This window comes from Poecilia mexicana, unplaced genomic scaffold (assembly GCF_051168715.1).
Source record: "Poecilia mexicana isolate PSO_F unplaced genomic scaffold, ASM5116871v1 scaffold_18, whole genome shotgun sequence".
Lineage (NCBI taxonomy): Eukaryota > Metazoa > Chordata > Actinopteri > Cyprinodontiformes > Poeciliidae > Poecilia > Poecilia mexicana.
This window is the reverse complement of record NW_028263387.1, coordinates 22386529-22412069: the sequence shown is the minus strand read 5'-3', so window position 1 is coordinate 22412069 and position 25541 is coordinate 22386529. Positions and strand designations below refer to the sequence as shown.

The 25541-nt window shown below is 38.8% G+C and overlaps 4 protein-coding genes and 1 long non-coding RNA gene across 5 annotated transcripts; 4 read left to right on the top strand and 1 right to left on the bottom strand.

Annotated features, from left to right (window-relative positions):
- On the top strand, window positions 1-8787 carry LOC106919242 (palmitoyltransferase ZDHHC3-A). The gene is made up of 9 exons (XM_014989471.2): window positions 1-145; window positions 794-882; window positions 1331-1404; window positions 1729-1841; window positions 2035-2096; window positions 2284-2404; window positions 2488-2560; window positions 3246-3408; window positions 4123-8787. Exons 1-9 carry the CDS (start codon window positions 21-23, stop codon window positions 4212-4214), a joined length of 912 nt encoding a protein of 303 aa, XP_014844957.2. The 5' UTR covers window positions 1-20; the 3' UTR covers window positions 4215-8787.
- A 149-nt stretch (window positions 8788-8936) lies between these two features.
- LOC106919246 (uncharacterized) lies at window positions 8937-15373 on the bottom strand. Its single transcript, XM_014989477.2, has 11 exons — window positions 14969-15373; window positions 14707-14891; window positions 14245-14385; window positions 13247-13385; window positions 12996-13173; window positions 12383-12524; window positions 11593-11736; window positions 9919-9971; window positions 9725-9804; window positions 9255-9387; window positions 8937-9169 (listed from the first exon to the last, which is right to left on the bottom strand). Exons 1-10 carry the CDS (start codon window positions 15074-15076, stop codon window positions 9283-9285), a joined length of 1275 nt encoding a protein of 424 aa, XP_014844963.2. The 5' UTR covers window positions 15077-15373; the 3' UTR covers window positions 8937-9169; window positions 9255-9282.
- Window positions 15374-17276: 1903 nt separating this feature from the next.
- LOC106919227 (uncharacterized) lies at window positions 17277-18021 on the top strand. The gene is made up of 3 exons (XM_014989457.2): window positions 17277-17441; window positions 17522-17699; window positions 17876-18021. The coding sequence occupies exons 1-3, from the start codon at window positions 17277-17279 to the stop codon at window positions 18019-18021; spliced, it is 489 nt and encodes a 162-aa protein (XP_014844943.2).
- A 1563-nt stretch (window positions 18022-19584) lies between these two features.
- LOC148154183 (uncharacterized) lies at window positions 19585-22029 on the top strand (the record flags this gene model as incomplete). Its single annotated transcript, XM_088016051.1, has 1 exon — window positions 19585-22029. A coding segment is annotated over one exon (2445 nt), but the record flags the coding sequence as incomplete, so codon positions are not given.
- A 231-nt stretch (window positions 22030-22260) lies between these two features.
- LOC106919228 (uncharacterized) lies at window positions 22261-24090 on the top strand. Its single transcript, XR_015766183.1, has 3 exons — window positions 22261-22553; window positions 22845-22921; window positions 23185-24090. It is a non-coding gene; the product is annotated as an uncharacterized LOC106919228 (long non-coding RNA).
- The last annotated feature ends 1451 nt before the right edge of the window (window positions 24091-25541 follow it).

Sequence of the window (25541 nt, the reverse complement as noted above, 5' to 3'; positions counted from 1 at the left end):
GGGCGGAGCCCGGCGGAAAGATGGCGTTTTTACGCTGTAGAAGAGATCCCTGTGGTGTTATCTGCCTGGTTTTAACTTACTTCAGCGTGTTTTACGCAGACTATGTGGTCATACAGTATGTTCTCATCCCTGCCTATGCTGAGAGGTCAGTAATGGAAGTTTTAATCTCGTTTAAACCGTTTAAAACAGCCGACATGACGTCTGTTCCTGTTCGCTGCTTCTCCATTCATTTAGCAAACAGGTCTGACAGCATCCCGAGTCTACTCCGAAAACGGTCGTTTATTTATGTATATATATTTTACTTTTAATCACAAATATCAGTGAGTGGGTGAATTTAAGGTGGATATTTGTAATCAGAGAAATCCTTTTAAAATCTGCCTTCGGGACAAAAAAACAAAAACATTAGCTGTTTGCTAACTGTGTTTACGTCAGTTGATGTCTTCCTGTTTGTGTATTTTTATAGATCAACAAAAACTCTTGAATGTGAAAAAGAATAAATAGTTTTAAAACAGCTCAACTGAAGTATAAACTCGTTTCTGATGCAGTTTGTTGGGGACAGCTTTGAACATTTTTTAAGTGTTGGTTAAAACCAAAACAAAAACAACATCGTGCTGTTTTCAGTTCTCTTTTTCTTTACATGTGATCATTTGACCCAGCCATCAGTCATGATAGAGACACTTTCTGCACATTGTTTATCACATGACAACGAAGCTGCTATACAAAATCCATGCATAGTAAATGTTTGTTTTCTGAGGCACTAAGTGATTTTTCTCCTGCTGCTTCTTTCCGGCAGCGTTTGGGGAATGCTGCATGGATCCCTGTTCAACCTGATCCTGCTGCTGCTGCTGGCCTGCCACTCCAAAGCCGTCTTCTCAGATCCTGGTTGGTCGAAGTCACTAAAACCTTCAGCTACAGACGCTTATCTTCAGAGTAACTATTGCGATGATTGGTCTTTGTAATCATGCATCACAAAGAGTTTAAGTTCAACTGTCAGACTTACTTTATTTTTAAACCAACTACTTTGATGTTTAAAATATTTGCATTGAAGAGAGCTAATCAGGGTTTTGTAGTCCATTAGATTTGTAGTTTCATTTCAGGTTCAGCAGATTATCGGGTAAAACGTTAATATAACTTAAAGCTCAACTAAAACATAACATAGAAAGTACTTATTTTAGACAGCACTGCAAAAACATAACATTTTTTCAAGTATTTTTGTTTCTAATGGAAATATCTTAGTACATTTAAAATAAAACACAACTAACTCACAAGTAACTTTTAACAAAACTGTAGCAATCTGACTGTGTGTTTGGCGTTTCATATCTGTCTCCAGGCATGGTGCCGCTCCCGGACACGGCCTTGGACTTCTCAGACCTGCGATCTCAGCCGTCTCGGATGAACGAGCGGGTCGGTTTCTCAGCATCTCTGTTCAAAAGTGAAGGAGGTTCTGGTGGCTGAATTTGATCAAGTTGGACTGTTTTCTTGTTTTAGCGTCTTAAATGTTGAAAATGTGCCGCTTTCTTAAATTCTGATTGGACCTGATGGATCTGTTTGTTAAAAAGTAACTGAAGCTAAAATGTTTCAGCTGCTGCTAGAATTAAACCGGCCCATGCTGCTGGGTTCTGCTGGGTTCTGCTGGGTTCTGCTGGGTGTTTTAAGGTTGAGGGGACCCGGTCCGACTCGGTCGGTTCTGCAGAACCTCAGTGAGCCTCTGGTGGTTGTTGTTGTCAGAGCTGTGACGGCTGGACGGTGTGCAGCCGCTGCGAGATCTACAGACCTCCCAGAGCGCACCACTGCAGGGTCTGCCAGCGGTGCATCCGCCGCATGGACCACCACTGTCCCTGGTGAGACCGCACACGTCCAACCGCACACGTCCAACCGTCTGTCCAACCGTCTGTCCATCCATTCATTAGTTCCCTCATCCATCCATCTGTTGATTTATCCATCCATCCATCTGTTGATTTATCCATCCATCCATCCATCGATCGATTGATTGTGAAATCTTCTTCTTCATCTTCCTCCTCCTCCATTTTCCAGGATCAATAATTGCGTCGGGGAGTTGAACCAGAAATATTTCATCCAGTTTCTCTTCTACACCGGTGAGTCGCTACAGAAATCTGTTCTCTGCATATTTACTGTCATTTAAAAATAAAAACCCAAGCAGCTCTTCCGCCTTTAGTCACTTTACCAACAACCAGTCAACCCAAACTGCCTGGTTCACTGGGACCAGACCTGAACTGGCTCCCAGCTCAGACCCGGCTGAGCGTTTCGTTTGTGCGCATGCAGGCGTCGCCAGCCTGTACTCCATGGTTCTGGTGGTGTGGGCCTGGATGTGGCGGATCCGGAACGAGAGGGAAGGCGACGCCGACAAAGAGGGAGAAGAGTCGCCGAGCAAACATCTGATAGTGTGAGTTCAGTGGACAGCAGGGGGCGCCGCTGTGGGTGTGGAAGCTTCCTGTTCACTGGCGTTTCCTCTTGTCTCCGGGTCAGAGCTCATTACCTCATCCTGCTGGTGGAGTCGGTGCTGTTCGGGGTGTTCGTCATGGTCATCTTCTACGATCAGGTAGGACCGACTCTGTTCTGTTCTGAACTGATCCTGGACTCGTTCACCTCCAAAAACACAACATCTTACCAAGTCCAGTTTCTACTGGAAGTGTCATGTTCCACTTGAAATAAGGCAAAAATAACTTAAAAGCAACTTTTCAGCAAGTATAGACATGTTTAAATCAATACTTGTTGAATATTGATTAGATAAGTACTAGTTACACTGGCAGATTATTATTTTTTAAAGATGTAAAAAAATGTATAAAATACTAGTAAATTGAACCTGTTGTATTGTTTTTGTCTCTAAAGTTTGGAAAGGTTTGAGAACGTATCTTGGAAATGCTTTATGAAACATAATATGTGCATTTTTAATTTGAAATAATTAAAAAAAAACAGTTTTGTCTGTAAATATGTTCTAAATTAAAAATCATCACCTGGTACAAATTCTGTAAAAAAAAATAAAAAAAAAATCAATAAAATAAATGTTTGTGTTAGAAGCATTTATTTAATCCTTTACTACAAATGATCAAGTGTTCACTAAAGAAATTAGACAGTAAAAATGTTTATTTTCTTATTTAAATACATAATTGTATTATTTGTTTATTTGCATCTTTTGAAGCATTTGTTTTACTTTATATAAAAGGGTTAAATAAAAACAGTTTTTATTTGATGAATGGTCAGAATAATCAATAATCTCCGCTCAGCTGATCTCCATCATCACTGATGAGACGCCCATCGAGCAGATGAAGAACCGGCTGATGATCAGAGAGCGCAGCTCCTCCTCCTCGCCGTCCTCCGCCGCTCCGCAGCAGCCGCACGCCACCCGCAAGCCCAAGCTGGCTCTGCTGAGGGAGGTCTTCGGTCGAGGTGGGTCTCCGTCCGCCTCCGTCTTCACCAAAACTCCTCACCCCGACTAGAGAAGGGGCTCCAGAACCGCTTCCCTCCGCTTGCTTAACGATCCCGCTTATCGGCTCCCGTAACGTGAGGCGAATTCTGACAGGCTCCGTAATTTCATTTGGAAAATATCCAACCTGGCGTCACGGCAGAAACGCTCCGAAATATGTTTATATTTCACAAAAAAAGACAAATTAGAGCTCGTTGCAGAATGTTGGGAACTTTAATCACCATAAAAAGACGAAATACCTCCAGTTTACCGTACGAATCTAAAGGTTTGATGCGTTGCTTAGCAACGGCAGTGACTCAGCGCAGCGCCTCCTGCTGTGAAAGTCCCAGGAGACGTTAAACTTCTCCTCATCCTGGTTATCATTAATGTTGGCACCATACTGAATGAATAATCTCCTTCTAATATTAACATTTACATTCATATTCAGTAAACAAAACATATTTTCCGACGAGGCTCATTTATTATGTTGGAAGCACAAAAACCCTTGATGTGCGTTTCATGCTAAAACGTTCTCTTTGAAGGAGGGATTCTTATTGCGTAAACATGTTTTAATTTTCTCTGAATCAAATTCATCGCGTTTGAATTAAAGAGTTTATTTCCTGACTCGGTGAGAATCGATAAATCCCGATCGATTCCCTAAGAACATTCCCGACTCACCAGCTTCCCGCTTCGTCCAGGTTCGGTTTTCTGCTGGCTGCTGCCGCTCCACTCCAGCCCGCCGTCGGCCGGAGGAATCAGCTACTCCGCCCTGCCCGACTACGACGTCTGACCTCCGACCTGCGAGCGGAGGAGCGGATGTTTGTGTGCGAAGGAATGACTTTACTGCCTAAAAATGATGTCTCGTCTTTCAGCTGAGAGGTGAAAATGAAGAAGGGATGACTGAGCAGAGCGTGTTTGCATTCACGTGATGAACGAGTGGATGGATGGATGGATGGATGGATGGATGGATGGATGGATGAATGAATGAATGAATGAATGAATGAATGAATGAATGAATGAATGATGCACTGAGTTCTAGCGGTTTTACCCTCCAGGACCTGAAGAAGCGGTTCAGCTTCAGACTCATCCAACACTTTTTGCTGAAAACGGCACTGAGCTTCTTGTGAAGTTTCCGACCAGCGCGTCCTCAGATCTTTCTGTGTCTGTTTATAGCAGCGTTTCTCTGGAAACCGGGAGAATCGATCCGTTTTTAATGACTTTTGTCCTGGTTTCAACGGTAACCATGCAGAACTCATGCAGTTTGTACGTCAGGGATGGACCGAATGTTTCAAACTTTGACTAACATTTCGGTACATCACTCTTTAAAAATCACAAAATGCAAAAATTAATGATGAAATACTCAACCAAAACTACTACTTGGTATTAAATACTAATCTTATTGCACTGCGAAAAACACTTTCCAATAACAATAAATCTGATCTAAATACTGATGATCCGTATTCCTGTCGCAACAAGACATTTTTCCAGACGATAAATTGTGTCAAACGTTCTTACGATAAACGATTTTATTGTTGTTTTGAGACAATTTTCCAGTAATATATTGGTAATAATGGCATGATAATACAAGAACACGTTGGCCGAGATCAATAAACTTCAAATTCAGATGAACATTTAACACTGGAATAGGAAGACATTTTAAATATCCAAAATAAATAAACAAACCAACAAATAAAATGATTTCTGAAGTTTCTGTAAACAAAAATGTTCCTCAAAAAAAGCAACTAGTTGAGATTAAAATCCCAGACTGAAGACTTTTATCATCCAGTTTTTAGTGGAAAATCGATAAACTGTACAAATGGATGCAGAACTATGGAGTTTGTTTAAATTTACCATGTGATTAAATAGTTTATGATCATTTTTTGTGATAAACCTCACAGGTGTTTTTCTGTATGCTTGCTCTGCAGTCCAACAACAAACCTTTAAACTCCCAAACAAGCCTAAATATTTCCGTTTCATGTTTCAGATAATTTCACTACCAGACACTTTAATACTCAACAGTTTGTGCTAAATTTGACTTCAGCATCAAGGCAGAAGAAAACAGTTTTTCTCAATTAATTTAATTCCTTTCTTGTTTGACTTTTTTTTGTTGACACCATCAGTGAACAAAAACATTATGTTTCATCACCATGATTGACTTATTTGGCCGTTTTATTGTTTTAAATTGGTCAGCAGCGCCCCCTGCTGTTTACTACAAGGGTTTTTGGTCCCTAAAGAGAAATTTTACAAGTTCAGAAACTCAGGAAACTTCTATAAATGTGGATAAAAGATGATTTGCGTTTGAATATACATGAAATTATCAGGTTAAATTGGGAATCATTTTGTATTTCAGTCGTTTAATTTTGTGTAAGTAAATTGATGAATCTGTCAAGTCTAGATGATTTAATAATATTTTCACGATAAGTCAATGTGTATGTTACATTTAGGGATTTACATTAATGCTAAGCACAAACGGGTGCGATTCAACATCCATGAAGAGTTTTGTTTTCTACTTTTATCTTTATTTTTATGACTTTCGCTCAATCAGAATACACTCACTCTGTGTTTTCTGTTACACAACTGAAGAAACCATTACTCACATTATTTATAACTCTGATTGTAAATGTTTATTTTTATGGAAGGGATGAAGTTGCCTTTCCACACACAACATTTTTTGAATTTCTGCTTAATTTATGATAAAAGAGTTTAAGGGTTCTGCTCATTTCAGCCCTTCTCTAATTTGTACTTTTACTTTTTTTATTTTACCTGATTCCCGCAAAATGTTTCACAGTGTTAATTTATATCCCTAACACTACAACACAAATATTTTGTCAACTTCTTTTTTTCATATTAGCATTTTTAAGACGGCAACTTGCAGTTTTAGCTTCAGTTTAGGCTGAACTGATTCACCCACATTACCAAGTTAATAACGAGTGTTTCTGCAGATTTTATTAAGATTTATTGACTTAAACCAAATATTTAGGTGTAGAGAATTAGATAGTTTGAGTTTTAAATGTCATAAAGAAGCTAATCAGTGTCTTAGATCTCAGCTAGCATTTGTAGCTAGCGCTACAGCTAACTGATTTACTTAATGAGCTTTTAAATGTCCAGTATTTCAACTGGATTAGTGCAAATAAGCAAACCAAAGATGGAAACCTAACAAAAAATATGATGTTATGTTTAAACAGGTTTATTTAATTCAGACAAGGACAACAGTCGAGCAATTTCTGCAACTAGCCTAGCGTAGCTAGCCGTCAGTTAGCTGTTCAGTCATTTTTCATTTACTGAGTATCTGTTGTTGCTGACCAACATTTGGGAAGTTTTAACCTGTCAAAGTATGACAGTGTTTGTAATCAGAGCACATGAAGGGTTCCTAAAAACCCCAACAGATCATTTTGAAAGTGTTTTAAAGCAAAGGCAGCTTCATCCCGTTTGTGTTTTTATATAAACGTGTTTATAGTTATTTTGAATCGTGTGTCCAGCCTGGGTTCAGACACACAGGTGCTTTATTGGCTTATGAATTATTCTCACATAAAGCATCACAAAAAGAGCTGCTAAATGAAAAGATAAAAGGATTTTTAAAAACATTTTCAGTGAATTATGTTAATTTTATCACTGCACCATTAACGCGCCACTCGGTGTAAAAATGTGGCGAAAATATTGGAAAGAAATTATGAGAAACTTGCAGAGATTCAAAATTATAGCAGGTTAAGTTTTTTAAAGCATGTTTCATGTTAAATAATAGTTTCATTCTGCCAGAGTAAAACCAGATATTTGGTTAAAACGAGTCGGATCACTAAACTGGACCTGAAACATTTCCTCAGTTTAAGTTGTTCTGAGCAACAATGAAACAAAACTTATAAAACATAAAGATGGTGAACATTATTTAACTGAAAAAGAACATTTTGTATGTTTCCATTAATTTTCCAGTTTGGGACTGGGTGATGCTTTCTGAAGGTTTCTCATAACTTCTGTCTGCGGTGGTAAATCCTGGTTCTGGTTCTGGTTCTGGGTGTGAAGGCTCATGTTTTATACTGACTCATTATGAAGGGAAACGTCAATGAATCTCTGAGATATTTATTATGATTTCTAACATTAATGTGTAAAAAGGTTTGAAAGGGAAGAGAAACTGAAAGTTTCATTTGAAGTTGAATTTATTTTAGTGAAGCACCTGAAAACATTTCAGACTCTGTGTGTGTGTGTGTGTGTGTGTGTGTGTGTGTGTGTGTGTGTGTGTGTGTGTGTGTGTGTGTGTGTGTGTGTGTGTGTTATCAGGGTGCTGGTTTCCTTGGTTGTGATAAATGCAGTTGATCTGTTTCTCCATTTATTTTTTATTTTATCAGGGTGCGCTTGTTTTGATTCATCTCTCCGTTACACTGCAAAAACTCAAGTCTTACCAAGTATATCTGGTCTAGTTTCTGTCTTAGTTTTGTCTTATTTCAAATGTACTAATTTACAGGTAACTTTTCTCCAAGATATAGGAATTTGTTTTAAGTCAGTAATTTCTTGATATTGATGGAAAAAGTTCTGGTAGATTATTTCTCTTTATAATAAGGGAAAAATCTGCCAGTGGAGTTTTTACGTTTCCTGAAGTTTTAAGGAATATTTTTACTTAAAACAAGCTCCTGTCTTGCTGAAGTTATTTTAATATTTTTGCAGTGTAGTGGTTTGTTTTAAGTGAGTAATTCCTTAATATTGATTTTTTTTAAAAGTACGAGACCATTTCACTTGTAACAATGCAGTTTTCCCATGTTATAGTGAAAAACTAATCAATATTTAGGAATTATTAACTTTAAACAGTTTCATATTTCTTGCTGGAAAGTTACTTATAAGTTTTGTCTTATTTCAATTGTCCTGAGACGTTTGCACTAGGTGATATTTTGTTTTTGCAGTGTAACGACTAGTGAAGATAAAAATCCAACACAGGTGAGCAAAACAAGCGCACTGAAGGAACGTCTGCACAAACAGAGAAGCTAACAGTTAGCCGCCACTCAAACAGTCTTTTGGCTCATAAAACTTGTTTTTATTATTTTAAATAAACCCAAAAGTATCTGATCTAGAACTGCTGTCAATAAAACCCAGAAAAAACGTTTTATTTACTCTGAGGGAAACAACTTACTGTGCAGTTCAGAAGAAGCAGTTTTGAAGCTGACAGAATGTCTTTTTTAAAATAAAGGTCAGTGTTTGTATGTTTCTCCTGCGGCTGTCAGTTTCGAGGATATCTTGTGGTTTCTTGATGAACAAGTTTACAACCGAACTCTGTGTGCTTTAAGATGTTGTTACGATCTTGAAACCGTGACCTGTGTATTTTTTTGTCTTCTTGACATGCTGCTCGTTAAAATCCAAATAAAACCGATGTCTTTTAATCTGCTCTGCCTCAACTTGATGTGTCGACTTGTCGCACACATTTAAATATACAGAAAGTTAATATGTTTTATATAATCTGGTTAATTGAGAGAAAGGAAAACAAATGCTTATGAAATGTTAAAGTCTAACACAAGACGGAGACAGAAAATAGTCAAAATGTTTGATTTTATTGAGATTACTTAAAGTTACAAAGAGTGTCTACCTAAAACTATTCAGCATGATTTATCAAAAAGCAGAAAAACAAACGGAAACCTCAGTAGAATCTACAAAAATACAAATATTGAGTAAATGGATCGAAACTTAAGGCATAAATTGTGGATTAAATCAGTAAATATATTCACTCCAATGATGAGACATATAAAAGCTGCAGCAGTAAAACCCCTGAAATGAGATCAGAAAGAGAAAGTTCAAGGAAATATGCTGGAAAATATATGTAAATAAAAAAATAAAATAAAATCACAGATACCTGCGTGGACACGTTGCACTTTCCATGATTAAACACCAGAGGTCGCTGTTGCGTTGGCGAGCGCACTGCTGCTTTTCAGCACAAGCAGAGAGCTGTTGGACGGCAGCCCCAGACTCACCAGCTCATCTTTAATCTGGAGAATAACAAATCTATGTTCAAAAAACTAAAATCTGGCCTTTTGTTCAAACTCACAAAGTTTTTGCTTTTGCTTCCAGACTAAACCCAAAATAATTTGAGAAAACTTTCAACTCTGTTGGCAATAATTTTACTATCATTACAAATTAAAACTCTTTATTTGCACCTATGTCCCAAATTTGCATCATTTTTGAATTGCAGTTGTTGGGCCACACCAAAGTCAGCTCAAGGTCCAGGAACGGCCCCCGGGCCACAGTTTGGACACCCCCATTGTAAGCGATAAAAAAACGAGGAAAACCAGCAACACTCTTTGTAGTTTTCAGACAAAAACTCACCTTCTGCAGGACGACTTCATTGACGATTCCTCCCTGTGACAATGAAGACAAAACCTTCATGTTGACTCGAACCACCGTCCCTAAAGGTTCAGAGTCAGTCAGTGGAGATTTGATCACATGTTTAATAAACGTAATTATCAGGTTCATCACAAAGGGAACTGACTGATCAAGATGAGATCAGGGAGTTTACTCACCCAGCTCGACTTGCACAATGACGCATCGAAGCTCAGAGTGGTACTTCTCTGAGCTGTGAAGAGAGAATTAATGCAGCAAACTGGAGGCCAGGGGTGTCCAAAGTGTGGCCCAGGGGCCACTTATGGCCAAACAAAATGGATTGTTCATCCATAAATGGATTTTGTTTGGTCACAAGTCAAGAATGGTAAAAAAAAAAATTTGGCCAATTCAACAGAAAACAATTTATGTTTTTCTTTTAATAAAGCAACTGTCTACTAATAGTTTAGTCTTGTTTCTATAGTGGAAATGTCAGTACACTTGAAATAAGACAAAACTATGTTAAACGTGAGAAATGGAAGATCATTTTAAGTTAATAATTCCTTAATTTTGATGAAAAAAAAGTACTAGTTTTACTGGCAGATAAATTTACTTATAATAAGGCAATTTCTGCATAAGTGAAATAATCTGCCAATGAAACTAGAACATTTTCATTAATAATAAGGAATTACTGACTTAAAACAAGCTCCTATATCTTGCTGATAGATCGGTGTAGATCATAGATCACTTCCTTGCAAAAAGCTGCATGTAGATCTTAAAATTTTGAGTATTTGAGTCAATCGAGGGTTAATATTAGAACAGGAAACCAAATAAAACTGTATATATTGAACAAAAACCTTTGGTTTGTTGCAGATCAGACTTTTACCTTTCTATTATCCCACTGCTTACCTGCCTGTCTTTCACCGAGGTTGTTAAAAAAAACTTTTTAACACTATTCGTTCCTTTTTCCAGAGATTAAAACACACTTTTCTTGTGTCTCAACATGCTTGAAACAGGCAATAGTTCAATCTGGACCAGACTTTCTCAAACTGTGCACCGGCTATTTGACGCAGCATGAGCTTAAAGTGCAACAGTTAGCTTAGGGTTGTGTTGAAAATTAATAATGATAAGTGGCTTATCACCGGGTCATTCAGAAAAAAAGCTGAAGATACCGGTGGAAAAAAACAATGCCATCGGCACACAGATCAGAAATGTTTATGTTAAGATTTGAGCGCTATGAGATAACTCTGAGAGTCTTTGACGGCCCAGCAGTCAGGTTTTATCTCAAGTTCAAGTGTCGTGACGTCTTGCTGGCCTTAGCAGGAACATGAAGCAGGAGATGGATGGATAAAAAACAGCAAATGTGATTTACCGGTATGTTTTCATTCCAAACGTGAGCTCAGGTCAAAGGATCATGACCAAAAGAATGAGATTCCAGATAAAAGTGGCTCAAGTTGATTTCCTTCAGAAATCTACCAAGCAAAACAGAACCAAGTTCAGTTACTAAACTATGTCTTCAGTGCAGGTTGGCATTCAAATCCTTTCCTGTTTTTGAGAAAAATAAAAAAGCTGCCAAACAACCAATCAAAACACAGTTCTGAGGAGGGCGGAGCCACCGAGAGTGAGAGCTGAGCACCGAAAAGGGAAAAAGTGGAAACCTACTCATTTGATGGGAGTCGGCTCTTTTTGTTCACTATTATAAAGGAATGATGCTCAGATTTAGATCATTTGTGGGCTGTTTTATCCTAAAAAATAATTTCTGTATTATTATACATCACATTTCACATATTTGGGGTTTGACTAAATTTCTTGTGTTATTTTTATATACAGTATATTTTAAAAAAAATCCAGCTGATACTTTATGAGAAGATACTCACTTCAGCGTTGCCTGGACAACGAAGCAGATGGGGTGGCTCTCTCCTTCTTCACTAACTGATGGCGTCCATCTCAGAGTGAAGTTTCCAGATCCTGATGAAGTCTTAACCACAGTGGCCGGCCCGCTGAACAGCAGCTCAGAGATTCTTTAACAGAGAAAAGAAAATGTAAATTTCATAGAATAATGACATCAACAAGTGGATTACAGCAATACTATCAGTCATCTCTAATCTTTGATTCACATTTCTGAAGTTATCAAAAACAAACCATTTTGTTTGGTTCTTTGTCTTGATTTAATCTTTATTTCATTGAAAACAATTGAAATAAGTTTTTTTTTCTTGATGACACAGACCTGTGATATTCTAGTAACAGGTTGAATACTTAAGATTAAAAAAAACAAATTCAAAGCAGTGAGGAGTTTCAGATGGCATTTTCAAAGAAACAGGGCCAAGCTATCACCAGGAACATTTTCTATGTCAAAAGCACCAATAAAATGTTCCAAATACATACCATCAGAGCCTGTTGATGCATATTTTACACATATCAAAGACTAAATTGGAGGCATTTTACCCATCTAGTGCTCAAATTTATGCCAACTTTTTACTTAGCTAAATTAATATCTATGAATTTAGATAGGTTTGCTAATATTCAGATTCTACAAAATAAACATCAGTAATACTAAAACTTATAACTTGTAAAAGAATTTGCACAAAAGCTACAACTGGATTTTACATGAAGTATTTAAGGTTAAACCACATTTTTAATGGAGGAGATGTTTTGGTCGTCACTCACGTAGCATTAGCAGCCTCGGCAGCGATGCTAATTTCCAGGGGTTGATTCACCCTGGTGGACATCTTGGCTCTGTTTGCTGGAGTTGGAGGTAGAAACTTTGGAAGAAACAATCCTTCTGTGCAGGATGGTACCACAGGGTCCACTGTAAAGAAACAGAGAAAACAAAAATGAAGGTGATATGACCTAAAATCAACATCGTGATTTACTGGGAGGATCACCTTGAACTTCCCATCAAATTAGTTCTTCAAATGTTTTATCAAACTACTTGTACTGAAAGTGTGAGGTTTTGTTTCTCCTCTTTGCTGAACATCATCTGCCGTATCTTCTGTCACCTTCGTTCACCTGGAAATGCCTCCATACCGCCGGCTCAGCTCCTCCTCTAAAGTCATTCTGCCATTTTTATCAGCTCCTCTGCGTACATACTTGTCTTATCCTCTTTCTTTTTATGTGTCTCATTTGTGGGAAATGAAGCTCCCATCATGCTGGTATCGAAGCACTTTTATAGTTACAGGACAACTACACACACAGTATCGGACATATCGGCATCGGCGCCTCCCTGTTTAAAGTCACAGAACCGACCAAACTGCAGAGAGTTTAAGATAGAAACTCTTACCACGTAAAACAAACTGGAGTGGTATTTTGCTGATGGCCTGACTGGTGGTTTTGGTAGTTTGAACCCCGTAAACAGTGGTCAGTGTAATTGTTTGCTTTGGGAAATCCTCCAGCACCAGCTGCACTGCATACGGACCTTCATTGGTGCTATTGGTTCTGTTGAAGGAGAGAGTGCAGGACTGCACAGAAAAACACTGGTTCAGTCTGAGGAAGCATTTCATGCTGCATAAACCTGCAGAAGGTTTTCCTCACCGATGATATGTTTAGGATAGACGGAGGAGCACAAGGGTTACATTCATACAATGAATCAGATCCAAATCTGCATTCAACGTTGTCTCCGTCAGGGTCAAACGCCATCAAGTCGTAATCTCTCTGACAGTTTGAAGGAACCCTGAAAGACAAACGTCACTGGCTGTTATCTCCGCTCAACTTTCCCCTCTCATCCCAGCTTTTGTCTGTCAGCGTTGACCTGGAACATAAACGTCTTTATGACTCGCTGAGCCTGTCGTCCTTCTGGTTTTCTCAAAGTTTCTGCCTTTCTGACGCTCTGATCATGTTACCCTTATTTCTGACTTTATGACTGTTTTATTTTATTTAGGTGTTATCCATCTTTGTCTTTCTTCAAACTCACATTGTCATCTTCAGAACAAAAGCACATTTTTTATCAATTGTCCTCAATAAAACCAAAACATTATCTCAAATTCCAATCAACTGACTGATCTTGTAGTTGTTTTAAGTAAGTCGACTAACAGGTTCATCAAGGAAGCTTCAACTGAACTTTGGGATCAACAGTAAACATATTTTAAGAGTTTGTTACGTAATACTGCTCTTTTTTTTAGTTATCTCTCTAAACTTCATCCACAAAACATGTACAGTGCAAAAACGGAAAGTCCTACCAAGTATTGTTGGTCTAGTTTCTAGGAAAAATATCTTAAAAATATCTTAATACACTGAAATAAGACAAAACTAAGAAATAAGTTACTTTTCAGCAAGATATCGGAGTATGTTTCCAGTAAGTAATTCAGTAAAAATGATAAGGAAATACTAATTCCATTGACAGATTATAATTACAAAACATTTTTCCCTTGTTATAAATAATCTGCCAATGGACCTAGAACTTTTTCATCAATTTTAAGGATTTACTTGCTTAAAACAAGCTCCTAAGTTAGTTTCGTCTTATTTAAAGTGTATTTAGGATATTTAGAGACTGGTAATATTTTGTGTTTTAGCAGAGTAGTGCCGATGCGAACCTCACAGCTGGCATGATGGTGCTCTGAGGGGAAGCGTTTGGCTTCCTGGTATCCGATCGTATTCCCAGTTCCACAAAAGTCTCAGCTCTCCAAGACACAACGTTATTTTGGATGTAATCTATCCAGTTGCCACCCGCAAACCTTTAGTGAAAAAAGAAACTCATATTAAAGAAACATGGTAATAAGGCTTCTTCTGAATACTAGTCTTGAAAATAATCATATCGTTTTTTAAAGCAGGTAAATGTTCTTGTGCTTCCTCTGACAACTTGTGGTTCCAGACAGGAGCTGATCACAAAAAAAGTCTGTTTACTGCTAGAAAAGTAACTAAAATGTCGTTTTTAGCAAAAGAAAATGAAAGAAAAACCAAAACCAACCAATAAAAACACCATAGCTCAAAATATGCCTGTCTATAATCCAGATAGTTTACTCTCAAGATATAGAGAAATGCTAAAAGCATCTTACACAAGCTGGGTTAAATAGCTTGGAAAAATGACCGTAGTCATGGTTCCTTCTCGCTGACACCACTCTCCACTGGGCTCCATGTCGACCTCCTGCAGGGTGGGATTCAGGCTCCCACAGTAACCGAGGCAGCTCCATATGTCAGAGTGGTAGCAGGAGGTGAAGCCCAGCTTGTAGCGTAAACTCACCTGCAGAGTCAGAGGTGAAAATGTTAAGATAAACCCAACCCCACCTGCAGATGCCGGTAAATGGCGTTATTACGCACCGTTACGGATCCATCTGCATGAGTTTGCTTTGGGTAGTAGGTCATCATTGTGCCCAAAAAGTGAGTGGCGTGTGTGCCGCCGAGCAGCAGCAGCACCAAGCGCAGCATCGTGAATGTTGGAGCTCAACAGGAAGAACGTCGAGTTAAATGAACAACTCAGACACCTGGTCTTCTGCCACGCCTCTCAGTGACAATGAGCGGTCAGGTGTGACGAGATGTTTGTCCTCTTTTATCTGCTCTGTTTGCATTTTTGGTTAAATTCACCAGCTTTTACCCTCAGGTGAAGCTCCCTGAACATCTGCACCCCTTGGTTTCCTCTTTACTTTGTTTGGTCCAAAATTACTGCCAGGCAGTTCAAAGTGTTTTTGTCTCCCTTGATGACAAAAACATGTTTGTTTTCCTGTCGAACTCGATCACTGCAACCTTTCGAAGAAGCGTCAGCTCTGAGTTCTGAGAAGGGTTTCACCTGGCAGACGCCGCAGAGAACAATGAAGAGATAAGTTTATGGTGCTCCTCCCATAGCTGTCAGTCTGGGCCACATACCATCCGAACCACAATGTTCTGCTACAAACACAGCAGGGAACTGAACCAGTCAAAACATAAAGCTCCACCGTTTCACTGTGGTTCTGATACCAACCGGTCCACTTAAAAAACAAACACATTTTTAAATTTGTCTTGAATTCAGGGAAGTTTCCCAGCAGATAAATGTGTTTCCTTAAGTTCATTTTTACTTTGTTCAAAATTGTTTTTACTAGATTTTGTTTAGGTTTGCAAACACATTCGCATAACAAACCACACAAAGTTTTTATTTTAATTTAACCTTTTTGATAAACTGCATTACATACATGAATGTATTTTAATCAGGTGGAGGGCAGGAAAGAGGAGGAGCTTCTTAAAGAGACAGAGGCCCATTTTCAGAGTACTTTTAATGGACGCTACTACATATCAATAAACTGGAAGACTTTGACATTTTTGAATTTTGTTCACAGATAAACTCTTAATAAATTTGTGTTTCTAAACAAAATGTTTGTGACCTTTGCAGTGACGGCATCTGACCATTCTCTGTTTCCCCTTATGAATATTATCTCTCGCTTTCAGAAAGTTTCCCCAAACCAGGTAACATCCTGGTCATAATGCAAATCCAGACCAGGACATTTTCCAGGAATGGACCGGAGCTCGTCTGGTGAAGTTTAACTGCGTTTTCCTCTGAAAACTTTTGCTTTTTCTCTGGAGACTTTGACTCTGTCAACATGTTGCCGCCTGTGTTGCTGCTGCTGTCAATCAGCGGAGCTCAGGCTGCTTATTATGGGATAGTCTTTACCTACTCCGTTCGAAACCATGGATACCTAGTAAGTTGAGCTTCCTTGTTAAACACCATGTTAGATTTTATCCTGGTAATAAAAACAAGATGTATGTACGAACTCTTCTCTGTGAATTCAGACAGTCAAAGACTTTAAGGCGAGCTTCAGCTCATGTGACGAGTTCGACTCTCGGGTTTGTTATGGAGACTGCAGCGGGATGCCAGTTTATGCGGTTGATGAAGTCAGAGGTGAATGGTGTCAGAAGGGATACAGCTGGAGTTACTACCCTTCATATCTGGGTGAAAAGAACGGAGAGTAAGTCTACTTCAGCATTAAATGGAAACTTATTTTATATTATTATAGTGTTTCCTAAACTCCTGCAGGACAGATTCATCAGTTGGGCAGATTAGGTTATAATCAGATGATAGGAAGCATCTGGTTGTGTCTGTTTCTAGAGAGAGTGAGAGCGTTACATGCTTACACTGCAGAACTTTATCATCCTCTGCAGGTTTGATGCTACAAACTGGATAGAAAACAGAAATGGGATTGAAACGTCAAAAGCAGTTTTGCACTTTGACTACAGAATCCGCTCCGACATCAACAAACCAAACTCATCGCCCCAAACCGCCGTCGTCCCCACATTCAGGTAATTCTGTTTATTGTTGTTAGTTTGTTTAAAAACACACCATTTTATTGACAGCAAAGTGTTTAGATGATTATTGTGAATCAGTGATCCTGAACCACAGACATGAAGCAACAGATTGTTATCGTCATAAAAAGTTGACAGTTGTTCCTATTTCTTTAAACAAGATCAGTTAGACGAGTTGATTCTTTAATGGGAAAATTCATTTTGGCTCAAAGTGAACATTAATCAATGAAAAACAAGTGATTGGATAAATCAGTGTAATATAAATGTAACTAAATTTGTTCTGTAGAGAAACTACAACATAAAATGATGAGGAAAATAACCTGTTTGTTTTAAATTATCAAACACACGAAAGGACTGCATGCAAATTATGTTCTGTGTTTCTTTTCTCAGAGTTCCTTCAAACTGTCAGAGGAACATCAACCTGTTGGTCTCTGACCCGGATGGAGACGACGTCAGATGCAGATATGCAGCCGGATCAGAGTGTTTCACCTGCACTCCTCCGTCTGTCCTCAGTGTCTCATCAGTAAGTGTCAAATGTTGACATTAAAGAAATCAGATTTGCAGTCAGTAAGTAAGTAAGTACTCCTTTCTCTTCTCTTCCAGTCTTGTTCTCTGTCATTCAGTCCCACTAACAGCAGCGATGAAGGTCCGTATGCGGTTCAGATGGTTCTGGAGGATTTTCCCAGACAGACCATCACTCTGACTGACAGCAGTGGTTTACAGTCGGTGAAAACTCCCAGCAACGCCATCAGCAGAATCCCTGTCCAGTTTGTTTTCAGAGGTAAAACTGCATCATTTGATTCACCCAAAGTACATGAAGGAATGAGAAAATTAAATTTAACCAGAGGTGAGCTGGAGAAATATCTGGTTAGATTAAATATCGTGTTGTATGAATTAATGATCAAACTGACCAGCTCCTTTCAGCTTGAATTAATTCATTTCTTTATTTTCTTCCAGTGGATCCTGCAGCTCCGTCCTGCACAGCAGGTGAATATCTGCCCAGGTTTCTGCCTCCAACTCCTGAACATGGAGCTCAGATCTACGCCAACGTCAACCAGGCTGTGGAAATCAGCATCAGAGCAGAAGCAACCCAGGCTGAGTGAGTGATCAATACAGGAACTTCATAAAGTTCACCTTTCAGACAGAGTTGAAGCTGTTTTAAATAAACCCAATTCATTTAAGTAACATCGATGCTTCAAAAACAAATTAAACTAACAAAATATTTTTGGGTAAATTTTCTCTTAGCCTAAAAATATAATTAAAAACCTATAAAACTTCAGGAATTGTCCAAACATTACTGATGTTATTGAAAACATGCTGCCAATGGCAACAAAAACTTTTGGTTATGCATGTAGAGATGCTTTGGAAATGTTAATGTAACAAACTGTTTATGTCCTGTTCATTAAAGGACCTTTGCACTCCTGTTCAGCGGACCGCGCAGATTAACCAAGAGTTCATCAGGATCAGGAAACTTCAGCCTGACATGGACGCCATCAGCCAGTGACACAGGACTGAACCAAACTACCTGCTTTGTTATCCAGGCAAAGTTAGTGCTTTATCTTATTAATGCAAGGAAAACAGCTTAAGTTATAAATCCATCTCTGTGCAGCTTATTGAAATAAGGCTGGTTCACAGCAGAGGGTTTACAGAACATGAGCCCCGTTGGGTCTAGCTGAGGGTTTGCATGTTTGGTACCAATGATAATCTCCATGGTTTGCATGAAAATGAAGGACATTCTGACCCATCTGCTCATTTAAATTTCAGAAACACTCACTGAGTGTAGAGACACCAAGACATAAAGTTTTGAGTTGGCTGGAAATGTGGTTCTCTATCAAAGTGGTCCAAGACTGGAACCTTGAGGAACCCCAGAAATAATTTTAATTCACCCAGATTTATTCTTACTTAATGAGAAATAAATAATTTTAACACAGAAAAAACCTCCCATTTTCATAAAAAATGCTGTGACCAGCTGTGGAAAATCAGCCCTGGGATTATCACCGGGATAAACATTCATGCATGCAAATGAACTGGGAACACTGCTTATTATGCTCCGGATCAAAACATAAGGAAAGAAAACTCACCTAACTTGTTTTTGCTCCACAGAAGGGGAGAACAAATTCTAATGAGTAAACAAATTAGTACCTGTTTTATTACGTTGCATTTACTGTATAAAATAATAAATGTTAAAACAAACAGTTTTCAAACATGAAGTCTCGTGTGCTGAAGCTGTTTATCAGCAGTTAAAGTAAAACTTATGTTTCATGGATGTACTGTCTCATATTTCGACTCGTAAAGATTCAAACTTAGACCCAACAGCAGTTAACATGTTAACTTGATTCCAGCCAGAGATTACGTTGCACAAATTTAGATGCTGGAGCCAAGATTTTACATTTTTACATCACAACAGAATCATAACCGTGTTTTGCAGTGTATTGGTTTTGTTGAAGTTGCTGTTTTAAGACTTAAACTGAATTGATTAGTTGCTTTAATAGTTTTCCATCTAAGCTGTTGCTCTGATTACCTCCCAGCTCCTCTGGCTCTCTGTACCAGTCTGACCTTCGATGCGTCTTTGTGAAAACTGAGAACAGTGAGTGGAAATCTCTGGTCTTTAGTTTGAATTCAATTGGATATTTCCTGAAATGATAAGATGAATCTGCTGCTCTGTTACAGCGCCTGTTCCCCCTCCAACTGGAGCTACACCCACACCACCACCCAGTTACACAGACCGCCCAGTTGTAGATCCTAGTCCAATAACCCAACCTTCAGTTACCTCTCCACTACCAACTACACTCCCAACAACAACTACAACTACAACTACACCTCCACCAACTGCAACCAGCCAACCTACAACTACAACACCTCCACCAATTGCAACTACAACCAGCCAACCAACAACTACACCTCCACCAACTACAACCAGCCAACCAACAACTACACCTCCACCAATTGCAACTACAACTGGCCAACCCACAACAACTACACCTCTACCAACTACAACCAGCCAACCAACAACTACACCTCCACCAATTGCAACTACAACTGGCCAACCCACAACAACTACACCTCTACCAACTACAACCAGCCAACCTACAACAACTACACCTCCACCAATTACAACTACAACTAGCCAACCCACAACTACACCACCACCAACTGCAACTACAACCAGCCAACCTACAACAACTACACCTCTACCAACTACAACCAGCCAAACTACAACAACTACACCTCCACCAATTGCAACTACAACCAGCCAACCTACAACAACTACACCTCTACCAACTACAACCAGCCAATCCACAACAACTACACCTCCACCAATTGCAACTACAACCAGCCAAACTACAACAACTACACCTCCACCAACTACAACTACAACCAGCCAACCCACAACTACGCCTCCACCAACTACAACTACAACCACAACTAGCCTACCTACAACAACTACACATCCACCAACTACAACTACAACCAGCCAACCCACCACAACAATTACAACTACGACCAGCCAACCCACAACAACTACGCCTCCACCAACTACAACTACAACTACAACTAGCCAACCCACAACAACTACACCCCCACCAACTACAACTACAATCAACCAACCCACAACAACAATTACAACTACACCTACGCCAATTACAACTACACCTATGCCAACTACAACTACAACCAGCCAACCCACCACAACTAACCACAACAACTACTCCTCCACCAACTACTTCTATGGCTATGCTCAAAAATACTACCAGTCTATTCCACCAACTACGCTCCCAACTACAACCAGCCAATCCACAACAACTACACCTACAACTACACTACCAATTACAACTACAACCAGCCAACCTACAACTACACCTCCACCAATTACAACTACAACCAGCCAACCTACAACTACACCTCCACCAACTACAACTACAATCAGCCAACCCACAACAGCTACACCTACAACTACACTACCAATTACAACTACAACCAGCCAACCTACAACTACACCTCCACCAATTACAACTACAACCAGCCAACCTACAACTACGCCTCCACCAACTACAACTACAACTAGCCAACCCACAACAACTACACCTACAACTACACTACCAAGTACAACTACAACTAGCCAACCCACAACAACTACACCTACAACTACACTACCAATTACAACTACAACCAGCCAACCTACAACTACGCCTCCACCAACTACAACTACAACTAGCCAACCCACAACAACTACACCTACAACTACACTACCAATTACAACTACAACTAGCCAACCTACACCTCCACCTCCACCAACTACAACTACAACTACAACCAGCCAACCCACAACAACTACGCCTCCACCAACTACAACTACAACTACAACCAGCCAACCCACAACAACTACGCCTCCACCAACTACAACTACAACTACAACTAGCCAACCTACAACAACAATTACAACTACACAAACTACAACTACAACCAGCCAACCCACCACAACAATTACAACTACACCAACTACAACTACAACTAGCCTACCTACAACAACTACGCCTCCATCAACTACGACCAGCCAACCTACAACAAGTACACCTCCACCAACTGCAACTACAACTAGCCTACCTACAACAACTACACATCCACCAACTGCAACTACAACTAGCCAACCCACCACAACAATTACAACTACACCAACTACAACTACAACTAGCCTACCTACAACAACTACGCCTCCATCAACTACGACCAGCCAACCTACAACAAGTACACCTCCACCTCCACCAACTGCAACTACAACCAGCCAATCCACAACAAGTACACCTCTACCAACTACAACTACAACTAGCCTACCTACAACAACTACACATCCACCAACTGCAACTACAACTAGCCAACCCAACACAACCCACCACAACAACTACTCCTCCACCAACTACATCTATGTCTATGCTCACAACTACTACCAGTCTACTCCACCAACTACGCTCCCAACTACAACCAGCCAAACCACAACATCTCCACCAACTACAACTATGGTCACAACTACAGCCAATCAATCCACCACAACAACTACACCTCCTTCATTCTCCATCCTAAAATCAACGCTGGATCCAGGACCGTGTAAGTGAAGCTGAAGTTAGAGAGCATCACAAACCTGGTAAATGTAGCCTGTTACCTGAAGCCTCTTATTGTCAACCTTTTGTCCCTTGGACACACAAAATATGTTTATTAACAGCCAAAGAAACAGATGTTTTGTTTTTTTATTGAGAGCCATTATAAATAATGAAAGACAACAATTAGGACAAACATTGATTACGCTTTTTTCAATAAATGGACCAATCTTAGTCCTTGGATTACAAAATAGCCTCTATTCTGGTTTCTTATTCAAATATTATTTAGCTGCATATTGTCTTTTCTACTAGAAAGTGACTAACTTCTGCTCTGTCCACAGTTGCAGCTCCTGTTGCCCCTCTGACTACAGCTGCTCCACAACCACCTAAGTTGACATTCATGTCTAATATAACAACCAAATCTTCACTCATGATCACACATCAACCAAATAAGACTGCAGTCTTACCTACAACCGACCAGCCCACAACAACTGCACTTCCTAGAACCTCCATCCTAAACTCCAAGCTGGATGCAGGACCATGTAAGTTGAAGTTAGAGAGCATCACCAAACCTGGTAAATGTCGACTGTTTCCTGAAGCCTTTTATTATCAAATTTATGTCCTGTGGACACACAAAAATGTGTTTTTAAATTGTGTAAAAAAGATGTACAAAATAGCCACTATTTATAGTTCTTATTCAAATATTATTTAATTTACGTTCATGAATGTGATGAACTTCAATCTGCTGCTCCTGTTGCAGCCCCTCCTGTTACATCTGCACCCCTGGGTTAATTATCCTGGTGAATAGTAACATTGACTCTCTGTACTTCTAGATTATGTTTTGGCTCTGAATGCAAAGATCTCCACCTCACTGTCAATGGAGACTGACTCTGCAACCATCATAAACCTGGTCAGTCAGTAAGTCCTTCACTTTAATATTTTCATTCTTGTCCAACAGGTTCAGCTGTTTCTGCGGTAAATTACTTTGTTTTCATCTTGTGGATTGATTTCTTGTACTTGAATAGTAAAAATGTTATTCTATCTTAAGAGATTTGTAAGCGTGGAACCCATTTAGCTCAAAGCACCAAAGCTCAACTTTGACTTTTAGCATGAAAATGCACATTAGCTTCGTTCTGTGTGGCTTATTATTTATATAATGTGTTTTATCTTCAGATCAAAGATGAGCTGATGAGACAAGGACTGCCATCAGACATAATAGTGGAGCTGCTCAGCAGTGGAGCAGTGAAATTTACAACAGTCTCCCCCTAGTGGCTAAATATGAGAATGAACTTGATCCTGAAATATGATTTAATGTCACTTGTTTTTCTTTAATCTCTCATCTGCATCATGGAGTTATTCTAATTTGAATCAATGAAGTGGAAAGGTTATTATTCTTTTTGTTGAATATGAACAAAGACTGCAAAGCCAGAATACTCTGATAGAAATTGTTCACCAATTGATGCAAACAGTAAAATGTCCCTTGGCCCAGTAATAAGCCTTTTAAGGGACAGTTTTTGGATAAAGAAATGGTGATGTTATAATAATGAGATGACACGTTCTTAAAGATCTAGAACATTTCACACTGTAACTGGAAAACATAATATCCAAAATAAATAAACAACAGAAACAACAAATAAAATAATCTATAAAGTCTCTAAACAAAATAGTCCTTAAAAAAAGGTTAGTTGAGACCAAAACAACAGACTGGAGACTTTTCTTATACAGTTTTTGGTAGAAAAAAAAGAGAAAAACGACAAATGGAAAGGAATTTGTTTTCATTTATCAGGTGATTAATTTATTGCTTATTGCAACAAGTTTATTCAGGCATTTGACTAAAATGCAACTTGGATGTTTTCTTTCTAGTTGGATAAACCATGGAATAAATGAACAAGTACCAAATAAATGAGCAAATACCTGGTTTATTTGGCATGCCGTAGCAGTGACTGAACATGTCAACCCAAAGTTGAATATTTGTAGACTCTGAAGCAGAAAACTGGTTGACCATTGATCCAATGTTTGCACATGAAAACGGCCCTTCTCCATTCAGACTAACAATACAATAAAGACACAACCAAAATAGTGAGGTGTGTTTTTTCTTTTTTTTTTCTTTTACAGAAAGTGTCTGTCATGTTTATGTTTTAACGTTTAAGTAGGGATGGGAAGCCCATGTCTAAATCCATGTTTAACCTGTTTTATCTCTGGCATTTTGCACATCGGTTCATGGTGTATTTTTTTAATACACCAAAAGAAAACAATATAAAACTTCAGATGTAAAAGCCTTACAAAATCTTATTTGTATCAGAAAGTCTTTTATTCAAAGTAACCAAGTATTGCAAAAGAACAATTTCCCCGTGTCCCTACAGGGGGCAGCATCGTTAATGATCAACTCAGACACCTTCTCTTTGCCCCACCTTTTCTAAAACTGATATTTCTCATTACACAATGTCAGCAAATAATCCATCATAACAAGATATTTGTATTTTTTGATGTCCTCTGTTTGCGTGTTTGTTTAAATTCACCTTTTTTATGCCTCCCAGGTGCCAAATGTGTCCCCAAGTACCTGAACGCCCTGGTTTCCTCTTTTCTTTGCTCGGTCAGGTTACATGCTGTGAAATCTGTCTCCATGACACAAACATGTTTGGTTTCCTGTCAGATTCCTTCACTGCAAACCTTTTGAAAATGTCAGCTTTAGTAGAACAGCTTCACATGACTGATGCCACAGAAAACAATGAAGACGGAAGTTCAGTGCTGTTTACGTTCTGCACCGGTAACAAAGCTTTCAGTCGGTACCAAATACCACGAAGGACTCATTATGTTTGTGTTCTCTGCTGTAAAACTGACTTTAGAAATATTTACCGTCAGTGCTTATAGGTTTCTTTTTAATTATTGATGACACTTGTGGCTCTTTAAAAAAAAACAAAAAAACCTACGGATCAAATGATTCGGTTTTTAAAATGTACATTTCTCTAAGAACAAACCACTTTAGTTTTATTTTAATTGATTTTTGTGGGTGTAGTTCACAGAAAAAAGCTGAATCGACTGTATTAAGTTCTTTTTCTGTTCTTACAGAAAATTTATATATACATTTTTCATAAAATATAAAATTCCAAAATCTGTCAAACACACACAATAAAAGTGTTGTCCGAATAAAAAATATTTGAGTGCTTTTTTAAAAATACAAACCAAAGGAAAATGTAACAAACAGCAGAGGAGAAAAGTGGACTTGAGTTGCTTTGGCAGGAATAAAAATCATCTTCTGCACAATTAATATAATAATTAAGAAACGCAGCAAAGGTAAACAACACTCAACCAAAGAGCAACAAACAAGAAGAAACAAAGAACGAGACAACACAAAACCATCCTCATCTTCTCTAGTGTCTTCTTTTTGCCCATGTATTTTCATATTTGTCTTCTTTAAAGTGCTGCAGAAACCTTAAACACTATAAGACTATATCACTTTGTTTTATTTTTCCTTTTCTTGGTCGCAATATTTGTTCTCTTTCCCGCCTTAAGCCTCAACATGCATTCAT